Source organism: Pantherophis guttatus, chromosome 3 (genome assembly GCF_059756535.1).
Source record: "Pantherophis guttatus breed Tessera chromosome 3, ASM5975653v1, whole genome shotgun sequence".
In the NCBI taxonomy this organism is placed as follows: Eukaryota; Metazoa; Chordata; class Lepidosauria; order Squamata; family Colubridae; genus Pantherophis; species Pantherophis guttatus.
Genome location: NC_142065.1, coordinates 178,972,604 through 178,985,504, shown reverse-complemented (window position 1 = coordinate 178,985,504; position 12,901 = coordinate 178,972,604). Strand labels below are relative to the sequence as shown.

General features: G+C 33.3%; 1 protein-coding gene across 2 annotated transcripts in view; it reads right to left on the bottom strand.

Annotated features, from left to right (window-relative positions):
- Positions 1-1,657: 1,657 nt before the first annotated feature.
- Positions 1,658-12,901, bottom strand: part of C3H8orf34 (chromosome 3 C8orf34 homolog) — an 81,880-nt gene continuing 70,636 nt past the window's right edge. For both annotated transcript variants that reach the window (XM_034429933.3, XM_034429934.3), the window contains exons 13-14: positions 9,092-9,185; positions 1,658-2,747 (exon numbers count right to left, since the gene is read on the bottom strand). In XM_034429933.3, the coding sequence (XP_034285824.1) occupies positions 2,740-2,747; positions 9,092-9,185 (102 nt within the window). In that variant the 3' untranslated portion in view covers positions 1,658-2,739. The remainder of the gene's footprint in view (positions 2,748-9,091; positions 9,186-12,901) is intronic.

Below are 12,901 nucleotides of genomic sequence, written 5' to 3'. Positions count from 1 at the left end.
TTGTTATATCTTTTTAAAAGCCGAGGTGGTACAGTGGTTAGGGTGCAGTACTGCAGCTACTTCAGCTGATTGCTAGTTCAGCAGATCAGCAGATCAAATCTCACCGGCTCAAGATTAACTCAGCCTTCCATCCTTCCAAGGTGGGTAAAATGAGGACCCAGATTGTTGGGGGCCAATATGCTATTTAGTATACTGTCTTTGGTGTAAGCCGCCCAGAGTCCTCGGAGAGTGGGCGGCATAGAAATATGAATAATAAAATAAATAAATAAATAAAATATCTACAGAATTTGAATTTGGTTTTTAAATCCTTGAAATACTCCCAGGTAAATAGAAGCATGAAGGTCTTTTCAGACAAAGTAAATTGCAAGGCAAGACTTTGATGTACCATCAACTGTTCCGCTCACCATATTTTATTAAAGGAAATCCAGACAGCTTTGCAGCTCTTCATTGCTTCTTCCACTTATTTTTCCTTTTCATAAATTGCTGAAAATTGCTGAAAATTATTATTTATTGCTGTTCAGAGGAGAGTGGATACCAGATCTGTACAATGTTAGCTAGAGCTGAAAATTATTTGGAAGAGCTTTGGATCATGAACAAATAAAACAATTATCAACCGTGAGTTTGTCCATTGCTGACTACCCTCAAGCAACCAATAATGGAACTGATCTACCTGGCCTCCAAAGGCTAGGGCGGGACTACTTTATGAACCTCTGGGCAGTAGCATGGCAGCACTGAACTGCCCACAAGTTTGCCAAATTTCAATCCCATGAGAGTCATGTGTCCTGGATTTTGGATGCATTCTGCAAATTTAGCCCATTGAGGTACCTTGGTTCAAAAAAATGTTTTGCCCAGTTAAAGGTTATAGACACAAGAGTTTTAGGAATAGCAAATAGATTACTATAATTTAAATGTGAGCATATTTTTCCATATTGGGGAATAACATGACTAAGTGGCCAATGTTGCTATGGTACTTTATCTGCAATCTAGGAGAAAACTACTGATGGGCAGCTTTTGGGCCCCTACTGTCCTTATGTAAGATTATGAATCTTTATCATTGAAATAGCCACCCCACTCCCCGAAGATACATCCAAGTAGTGTTGGGGGGGGAATCCTTCAAAGTGGCAAATAATATTTATAGTGTAGGCATATGGATGAACTCAGTATATTAAAATCATGTTGCTAAAATAAATTTATATCTTCTTAATTTTTTGCAGTAAGGCAGGAAATGCTGCCTGTCATTAAATGCTCTGTTGGTCCATTGAGTCATCAGTTTCCGTATTTTAACTTCCAACATTTAAAATTCAGTTATCTGCTATTAGTACATTAAAGTTATTTTGGACTGTATTGTGTAGTGAGTTTATATTGTGCTATTATAAAATACTAGCTGGGTACCCATGCTTTGCTACGAAACTATGTGATGGGGCTTGATAAATCAACACAGCTTGAAAATTAATAAGTAGTTACGATCGGCCTCTCCTCTCCTCTTCTCTCCCTTAGCCTTGCCCCACAGAAGCCTCCCTATCCTATCCCCTTCTCTCCATCAGCCTTTCCCCTGAGGGAGAGAAGGGGTACCCAGCTAGTAAATATATTTTCTTCACATGCTTATTCATCATTGATAACATTGGAATAACAAAAAATAAAGGCCACAATCTTAATATTTGTGATAGGAAATTTGGTTTTATTTATTATTATTTTGATACTTATAACTATTATAACGGTAGTAAGTCTGTGATTCAGAAACTGAAATCAAAAAGAAAAGAAGGCAAACTCATGTCTAACTGAACAACACAATCTTATGCATACCTACTAAAAGCCATTGAATTAAGTGCAACATATCTCCACTCGCAGTTGAAATAAGTAAATGAATACTGCAGACGTCAACATTCATAACTCCTGGGACAAATTTCATAGTCAGCCCAAAGCAATCTGCTTCAAATGTTTGTTTCAAACATATAAAACACAAACCTATGTTATCAAATACTTAAAGCAGTAAAGATTTGAGTAAATAATATCATATTTGAAATTAAAATATTTTATTTATGCATGCATAAATTATTCCACATAATTCACTAAGTAAAAGCTTTCATGTAACAATGTGAAACTAATTTCAGTAAATTATGCTTGAATAAATACACACATGCATATAAACACCCTCCACGCATTAATTGTTCATTCATTTCTAAATGTATTACACTGAACAGCTGCCCATTTACCCTGAGCTCTATCTATAGAGGTTCTTAGTAGTATATATAACTCATTTTCCATTCCTTCCAACAACAGTAATCCTATTGGCTGGGCTACACACATTCACTCACTCACTTACACACATACAATGTGGTCAAATGAAATAACATTTCATTGAATTAAAAACAAGACAAGGTTATAAAAATATGAGGAATAAAAAATCTGAAATGCAGAAAATCTTTAAGGAGGTGTGATTTTCATCAGGCAAAGCTGAATATATCAAATGTCAATCTAAAACAAGAGATATAAATTAAACAAAATGAATTTGATTAGACCTATGCATTAAAAAATGACTCTTAATAATCTTTACCTATGGCCGCTATTACTGTGATAATATCTGGAGTTTGGTACATTGTAGCATCCACACTTTACAATAATTCTATTACATGTTGCATTTATAAAACTAAGCTTTATTGCACAATAAATGAAAATAGCTAGTTATCTGCATGTTTTATACTTGGGATAAATTGTTCTTCATTGCATCCACAATTTCTTTCACAAGCCTGAAAAATAAAAAAGGATGAAGCACTATTAAATATTAAAGAACCATAAAAGAATTAGAATACATATTCTTCATATGAATATTTAATTTTGTTTCATAATATATGCATAATGATATGAACAGTGAAAACAACAAGAGCATGAAATTTAACATTACACACATCAGTATGAAGTTAATATGATGTTACAGAAAAACATTTAGAAGATATAAGTAACTGTGCCTTTTCCCATCTTCTGCTTTGCAATTTTATTTATTTACTTGATTTTTGCTGCACCTCTATTTTTAATAACTCAAGGTGTTGTATGAAATTTAAATAACATTACACACAACAGTATTAAGTTAATATGATGTTACATAAAAACATTTAGAAGATACCAGTAACTGTGCCTTTTCCCATCTTCTTCTGCTTGGCAATTTTATTTATTTACTTGATTTTGATTGCACCTTTATTTTTAATAACTCAAGGTGTTATACATAATGTTCCACCTATTTTCTCTACAACAACCATCCTGTGAGATGGTTTGGGCTGACAGAATACAATTGAGTCAAATTATCAAAGCAGTAATCTTTGGTATGTGGTGCAGCAAGAATCTTATGTATGTTGAATAATGGAGCTTTAAAATATAGAGATCCAAATTCAAGATACATATATGTGCATATGAGTAGTCACAGCATCTTTGGGAGGTAATGAAAGGAAGGAAAAAGAAAAGACTCAGGGTGTGACATTCACATGATGATTGCCAGCTTAACACCAGTATTTGCCTAATACAGTTCATTAAATCTGTAGGAAAAAAAACTAAAGCAAAAGAGAATGAATGAGCCAGCTTTAGTGAAAGTTTATGGCTTTGCATTCATTTCCCACTGTATCATTTTTATTATGTCTAAGGAAAGAAATACAAAATAAATGATAGAATAAATTAGGTTTTAGACTTATCTTTCTTTACACATTCCAGCTTTGCTGAGTTTAAAAAGGAAGGTCACAAATGAAGTAAAAATTTCATAGAGTATAGGAAATGGAAATCTTTCCTGAAAGCTTACAATGCATTGGGAATGTTTATTTGAATGTAAGTAAGCTCTTTTAAACCAAATGACAAGTTAAACATTTATATTTCTAGTATGGTTTATCTTGGCATTTCCTATGAAGGATATCAGTGCTGAAATCAAGATGAATTAGGAATCCTTCTAACAGAACTTTAAAATGGAAAATCTTCCTTGCATTCAGAGTTTCACTACACATTCAGATAAAATAGCTTAAAATGCTTATAGTTTCATTTCAGAATGGAGATTTATTATTTATTTATCTAGTGTATTGCATAACATATATGGACTAGCAATATATATTAACATTTCATCTAGATTAGAAAACACAATATAAATGTTAAAAAGATCTATGTTCAAATACCAATGTCTAGACCATTTAATTACTGAAGCACAGAATTGAAGCATAATGGAGAAACACTATCTCATAACTGATACTTTATAATTACCAGCACTGGAGACTTGGATTGTGGTCAGTGTTCTCATGCTAGTAAAAATAATCTTATCAGAAATATTTCTTATAAGAAATATGTTATATCGGGAAGTCTGCTGTTGTGACCTGTCCCATTAACAGTTGATATTTCAGTTAAAATTGAGCTAGGATTGGTCACGTTTTTCAAAGGTAAATCAAAATAGAGGATGTGGACACTAGTTGATGGTTGAAAATGACTTGATGGCACTTAGTCAATCAATCAGTGAAAATATCTTTGAAACAACTGCTTGATGCTTTTCTGATAATATCACATCTTCATTTGCCCCTCCTTCTTCTTGCACTGAAGTCAGTGTAACCATCTGAAGCCATCCAACTCATTTAGGCATAGAAAGTTATAGGAAGAAGTCCCATTTACCCAGTTCAATCCTGTTAATTGAAACTTAAAACAATTTTCAGGGCATCACAATGACAATTTTATTTTAGAATTTCATTCAAAAAAAAAAAAAGTAAAATGACAATTCAGATTTTGCTAGCCTGGCATAAGCTGCATAAGATTGTTTGTGGATTGCCTTCCAGCAACAGTCTCAGGATGGAGAAACTACAGCATTAGGAATCAATGTGAATCTCAATCACAAATGCAGGCTTTTTAGAAAAGAAGCCCATTGCTTGATACATGTCCCTAAAAATGATTATGATGTCTGCACATTTTACCCAATTCAGTTGGGAAATGCATATAGTCATTGGAAGATTTTCATTGCAATAGAAGACATACAGTTCCTGATTTTGATTTAGTCCTGAATCAAATTGGATTCAGATGAATTAAATACTTTATGGTTGGCCTTGGTCCTAATACAACACTATTTTGTATATTTTGTGCTTTTGATTCTACTTCTTTTGTTCTAGCATATTTATTCATTTATTAAATTCATACCTACAGCAGTCAGCTGGATTTTGCTGATTAACTGTGTAATTAACAGCATAAACAAACCAATGTAATTTTTGTCACAATAATTTTTTTGTTTTATTCAGAAAGTTAAAATACAAGCTTCCAAAAAAGAAAAAAAATTACAAGAAAACAAAATTAGACAAAATATTTAAAAATGTGCATTCCAAAAGACAAAAACACACATTTATATACATAATACATATGTTGTCCCTCTAGTTGAATACTGATTTAGAAATCAGTCCAAAATCAAACTGAGTAGCTTACACATGAGTTGGGAAACTTGTGATTGGTTTTGGTCCTAATAAAACACTATGTATATTTTGTGCTTTTGATTCTGCTTCAATTTATTATTATTAAATTCATACCTACTGCAATCAGCTCAATTCTGCTGATTTACAGTGTAATTAACAGCATAAACAAACTGATGTAATTTCTTAGGGGGAGGACATTCCGCCTTAAGGGAAAAGCAGAATCTACAACAATCAGTGCCATTCAGTGTCCATTCAGAAATGAAAAATTCTTCAGCATCCTCTATGGGGATGGTAAGGATAGTCTGTGTGATAAAAATTTGTGCTGCAACATTGGAATGCTGGCACCACGTCATTTCTTCAGGCGTAGCAACATTGCACATACAGCCAAAAGGGGTAGAGCTTAGGAAGCAACATTGTTTTCATCATCCTTCATTTAGAAATTATTCTATTGATAACTTTTTCACAAAATTTTAAATGCAAAACTTAAAAACAATTTAAAATGTTAATCAATTAAAGTTTTCTAACAAAATTAAATATTTAATGTGGGCAGACAAATAATTTAAATAGAATCTAGAGTTTTGAGACTACTATAGCATCCTTTTTATTGGAAAAAAACCTGTTTTATTTGCTATCATCTTTTCCATGTCCAAAATAGCTTTATACTTCTGTTGTAATATCCTGAAATTGAAGAATGCTGATTTCAATTGATTAAAAACTGAGTAAAAAAAAAAACACCTGTTATTGAGAAGATTAAGTCTACTGCTCTTCTGTTCTCAATCATAAATTATGAAATTTAAAACCCTCTCAACACTAAATCACATATATAGTGCCCATGCAGATTTGTTATTAACTTTTATTAACTTTTCTAACATTTTTTTGCTATATGGATAAGACCTTCACTTGCAGTGTTTACAGGGAATTTGCATTAGAAACTTTGCCAGGAGTTTCCCTGGCTCTCTGCATTGCAAACATTTCAACACCTGGATGTTGGCAGCTTGCATTTTCCATGACTTGCCCTTCACTTGTAAGTTTGGCCACAATGACTGCATTCCAAAAGCAGATGGCTGCTATTAGCCATATAATTATTTTTAAAAGGCTTATTCTTTTACCCAATTTGCCATGCTCAGATGTCACACACAGTACAATATTGCTCAGATCAAACAATGTTTGTTCTCTTTCAATGAACCACCTATTTTGAGTGACCTCCAATTAAATAAATAAAAGTCTACTATGAAAATTGATATATTGGCTAAAATCAAGATTTCAAACTACTGCAGCCTTAAAAGTTTTGTAAGAACGTAGCTGTTATTTCAGTTAAGGAGGTTTTACCACTCTCTGCCTTTTGTTCAAGCTAGAATAAACAGATTTTTTTGTTCATGACAGCAAGAAACAGATTTTTTATTTATAATTCAGTGGGTTGGTCTGAAATAGCAATGGGAACAAAATTAAGCATTTCTAAAATGCAAATATTTACTGTAAAACTCTACTTTCCTTACTGTATATTCTTATTTTTATTGCCTACATTTTATTCAAGCATTTCTGATAAAGCAATACATTTTTTAAATAAATGCTAAACACATATATCAGCATAAATTTGTAATTGTAATAAAAACATAAAAATCTATTTGATATGTTCTCTTGAACCTAAAAGGAATTCTATGATAGTAGATTGTATATATTGAGGAAGGAAGTAGTAATGTCTTTCCTGAGCTGTGGTGTCACAGTAGTTAGAATGCAGTACAGCAGGCTAAGTCATTGGTCATTCCAGGAGTTTAATACTGAGTGGCTCAAGGTTGACTCAGCCTTCCATCCTTCTAAGGTCAGTAAAAGGAGGCCCCAGATTGTTGGGGGCAATAGGTTGACTCTGTAAACCACTTAGAGAGGGCTATAAAGCACTGCAAAGCGGTACATAAGTTTAAGTGCTATTGCTATTGCTATTTCTGCAAAGCATATTCTGTAAATATATTTATTTATATCAACTCCCTCAACACCTAATAAAATAAAATAATAAAATAAAATAAAACCAGTATCTCATTACAAAAGCAGGGGAAAAGAAATAATTAAATAAAATCATAATACTCGAGAACAAAATGATTTAAAATCAAACTAATGGCCATTTTGGTTATTACTAACTAAGACAAATTGTTGACTGTTCCTAGTGAATGTGAACAATGCTGACAAATACAGCTTATTTTTTCTTATGTTCTTCCTAATTTGAAAGTTGTTAAAATCAGCAAGGATACATTTACTTTGAGCAGTACCCAGAGTTGGAAATAATAAACTAAGAACTAGTTTCTGATGCCACAATAAGCTAAGGAAAATATGACACCCCTAACAAACAATTGTAGCTTTGATCTTACTGACATGGCCACCATCTTGACTTTTTAACCATACCTTGTGGACACTCTTACTAACATTTAGTTTTATCTGCTTACCCCAAAGGGAGGAGCAATCAGCTATTTACATTGTAATGTTTCAAATAGACAGGATACTTTAAAATATTTAAATGGCTATTTATATGATATCTGTATAATTTCCCAATGTGGTTAAAATATTTTTCCATTCCATATGTATTTCCAAAATAACCCACAACTTCATGCAATTACAATGTCTTAGCACAGTAAAAAAGGAATTTGCCATTGTAGAATTAAAAATAAAAGGGGGGGGGGAGGCACTTTCCAGTTTTGCTTACAGTTCTGCTATTCTCTGGAGGAATCTGAAACTGGTCAGATTCAATCTTTGCTTAGTTTTTCCAGTTTCTCCTACCACCTGACTATTATGTTAAATTCTATCCAGCATTAATATTTTTCCACAGAACTGACAGGGTTTTTGTATTCAACATGCCATGTTTAGATGGTTCCAATTCTATTGACAAGGTGCTAATGAGTACCTGTTAAGCAACATGTTCTTTCATAGCCATAACATCAAAAATAGCTAAGAAAATCACAGTTTTCTCCTCTTCGATCACAAGCTATTATGACTTTTAAACAAATGCTATTGTCAGAATAATTCCTATTTCCACCTACCTTATTTAGGTTTACTATATCATCATGTATACCTTATTGAGCCTTCTACAGTAAGATAACTAGCACGTGCTGCTTGTCTAAACTGTAGTACATAAATGTATGTAATATATTCTCTACGTTATGTAATATGTTTTCTATATTGTGTTTATCAGCAGCAGAACCATACACCCAAGTTTATAAATTATATCTCTGCACTAACAAAAACTGTTCAGACAAATAAAAAGGTATTACTGTTTTGTTACAGGAGGTAGTGAAATATTTATCAGTTAGAACTAAATCTGCTAATTCTAAACTGAACTCATATTTTTCAAATATTGTTTAAATCATCTAGTATGTTTTATCAAATGTGTTCATCAAAAGTTTTTATCACAATGTAGTTTTTAATCCTTGTTCTGTGAATATGTGACACTTTCATTAAAAAGAGGTAAGTCTGATTTTGTGGCACAGAGAACAAATGATGCAGTTATTATTATTTTTGGATTATTCTCAACCTTACAGGCTTACCAGAAAACTAGACATTTATTTCCATAAATAAAAAACAAAGACAAAAATTCTATTACAAGTTAGAAGCCAGAAAATGTACACAACTAAAATTATTTCATTAAAACAAGGTCTCTATCTCCAGCAATGAATCTGGTATTAATCACTCACATTTATCTCGATTTGCTTCTGCTTCTTCACTTTCAGTATCAGTTGGCAAAATCCATGGCTGGTGAGCAAGCTGAAGTTGTTGTAGGAAGTCATCCTGCCACAAAAAATAATCAATTCAGTCAAGACAAAAAATTAGGTCTGCAATTAATCGAATTGATTCTTTAATTAAAAACAATTACAAGTACTCCTGATTAATCAGGCAATTTTCTTCCTCTATTTCAAGGATTTTTCAGGAGGAGGCAAGGGAAATTCTGTGGATGTTTAAAATGTATATTAATCAGTAAAATTGTCTAAGAACTATTTCTAGTCTCACAAAACAGATGTTGAACTGACTGCATATAAAAGCTACCTAATCTACAAGATTATATATGAAACACAGCAATGGAAATCAAATTGAAATGCTACAGAAAGACCCTGGGCTGTATAACTAATGCAAGTAATTATGCTATTTTTAAAAAAATATTTATTACTTTATTTTTCAACTTATAAATCTTTCTGGTTATATAAGCTCTCAAAACAGCATGCAGCAAGGAGCAAATTATGAAACATGACAGTAAAATCAGTAATTGTGCCTCTCCTTCCTGGTCCTGGGGTGCCTTAACTTAATATATTTATCCCAAATTACACCAAGAGTGACAGCAATTTTTAACTGAGTGAATGGGTAAAATGCTGCTTTTTATTCTTGCTGAATGAATCTGCTCAAAATCAGACTAGATATGTACTTGTGTGGAAGCTGAGTGCTGATCCAAACCTCAGGTCTTGAAAGACTCCCCTTCAGAACAAAATAGGAGTTCAAAAGCAAGATCTTCTATCATCACCTCAGAGAAAGTAGAGAACTGCGATTCTGTAAGAAGACTTAGCAAAAGACCTCATGGAAATTCTTGAACTAATTTTTGAATATCTAGGACTTTTTGGGTTTAATCATATTATTATTTCTTTAAGTTATTCTACCTTTCAATTCAGGCAGAAACTTGAGGGCAGCTAATAAAATTTCAAACCAAAAACAGAATACAGAAATTTAAAAATGCTATACAATATCAAGATCACCTAACAATTAAAACCTTGGCAAAGGAGTTGGATCACTACAAATTTCCTAAACATTGAATGGAGCCAAACACACTCCCAAGGGCATGCATTCTATATACTGGAAGCAATGCAGGATATGTAAATTTATGCAAATTTAATTAATCAAGTAAAACTCATATGGTTAACCTTCTACTCTTTCTTTAATCTTTATGACATCCCTAACAAAGCTGACACATTGACAGGTCAACTCTGTGTAGAAAAGTAGCAAACAAATGAATGTTGATATACACTGAACAGCTGTAAGTTATAATAGAATCCAGATTTCTTTCAGGCCAATAGCTCACATTTTAAAACTACCAGGAAGGACATGATTTCACACTATGGGGCCCTGCTGCAAAGGCAATTCAGAATTCATAAGAGGATGACCTCCTAGCCACTAGTTCTATATTGTTTGTAGTGCTGTAAGAGAAACAAGTGACAAACAAGCAAATATGTTTCTTTTTATTAAACAGACTTTTGTCTATGACAATAAAAAATGATTATCTTAGATTATAAAGCACTTTTTGGGTAACCAACAAAGCAAAGACTTGACGTTTCAGAGAAGGAGCAGCAATTTCAGAGAAATAAAACAAATCTAGATTAAGTTCATTGTGTGAGAAACACACAATATATGTTTCTCATTTTCATTTTCACAGCATTTGTACATGTGTGTTCTCATCCCTAGTCTTTTTTCATTTGATCATTCCATCAAACATACTATTTCATACTTATTATCAGTATAAATATACATTGTGATATTCTACACATAATTCTTTTCACTCAGTTCCAAGTAGCTTCTATATTCTTTTTCTTTATATCTACTCACCATTCACCTTGTTGGAAGTAAACCTGTTCTCTTAATACTTCTGCATACAAGTGTTGTAGTTGTCATTTTGCTGTCATTCCTTTTCATGGTAGTTTCTTACATTTCTTTCCTTTTCTCCCTGTTTATTTTTCCTCAAAAATCACTTTTGACATTACTGAGAAATGTCTTTCATTCAGAAACTCTCATTATCTATCTGTCCTCCACGAGTACCCTCCATTTTTCATCTTTAAAAAATCAAATCAATCATACTTTTAGATTTCTATTGATTCTTTTGAATTTATGAATTGTGCTATACTTAAACCTGGACTATGAAAAAACTAGACAGAAAAAAACTTGTTTGAATGGTACAGGAGAAGGCAGGCCTGCATATTCTTTTGACAGCAAAAGTGACAAACAAACAAATTATACCAATCAAACTCACTGAAAAAGGCAGTTACGCTCAGAATGGTTAGAGAGTAACTTCCAAGCCAGTATACAATTTTATGCAACCTCTTGACTGAAAAGTATTTGCAATGTCCTGAGACATAATCATGATGTTTTTTTTCTTACAAGTTTGCTTTAATTTTCCCTATGCCCATGAGGAAGAAAGAGGGATAAAATAAATAAACCAATATTCAAACAAAAAAATATAGAATCTCTTTCAATGTTAATAGTAGAACTACTACTAGCAAACTAGAAAATGAAAGCATGTTATCCAGATGTTTTCTTTTCTTGTCATCGCAATACATACTGTATAAGTCCTCAACTTACAACCACAATTGGGGCTAAGTTTCCATTATTAAGCAAGGTGATTGTTAAGAGACTCACACTTGATTTCATGAACTTGTTTGCCAGTTTTTAAGTGAACCACTGCAAATTTTAATTTCCCCCCCAGTGAGAGCTGTTTATTTGGGGCACAGGGGGCTTTGTCCTGGGCCTGTGTAGAAAAGATAAAAATTGTAGCACAGCCAGGTGGAGTGCAGGGTGGTCTTGGCACAAGAGATGACCGGAGATACTGGATGTGAAGGCAGCAGGGAGAGTGCAAGGCCGAGCAGCCCCCTTCCAAAGCCTGCCTTTGGCCCCCTATCCGTACCGTGCGCAGGGAGCCCTAGCTCCAGCACTTGGCTCTTCCTGAAGGCACTTAGAGCCAGCCAGTGGGATTGGCCCCTCACTGCTCCTGCATCTTTTCAAGAATAGGGACAATCATGTCAAATTTGGGACACTTGGCAGGGTCTTTGTTCATGCAGATCTTCATCAGCTTGCAAATATGACGGAAGATGCCAGTCACAGCCTCTCCAAGGCGACCTTGATTTTAAGTGAATCACATGGTCATTAAGCAAATCCTAATTCACCCCGTTGATTTTGTCATTGGAAGCTGACTGGGAAGGTTGCAAATAGCAATCATTTGATGCTGGGATACTGCAACTGTTCTACGTAATGACAGTTGCCAAACACTCTAATTTTGATCATGTGAACATGGGGATAGTGCAATAATTGTATCTGTACCAGTCACAAGCAACTATTTGAAGTTACAATGGCACTGGAAAAAATGACTTATGACTGTCACTTTTTCCAGTGCCATAGTAACTTCAAATAGTTGCTAAATGAATGGTTGTAAATTGAGGACTACCTATATACAGGTGCTAAGACCTATCACAGACGCTAAAGAATAATGGTCCAAAGAATCTATACTTCATAAAAGAATGAAGGAAACAGTAATGATATGATGTATAGATGTATCTGTCTCACTTGCAATTACAGAAATATTTGAACGCTAAAAACTAAATGTAGAAAAATGTATGTACAAAGGAATTCAAAGCATTAGTTTACACAGAATGGAGCAATAACAAAAACATTTATCTATATTATACTGCTTGGTTTGAATTTGAACTAAGCTAGTAATGTAACACACCTGCAAGTTTGCTATAGCATTTTCCATG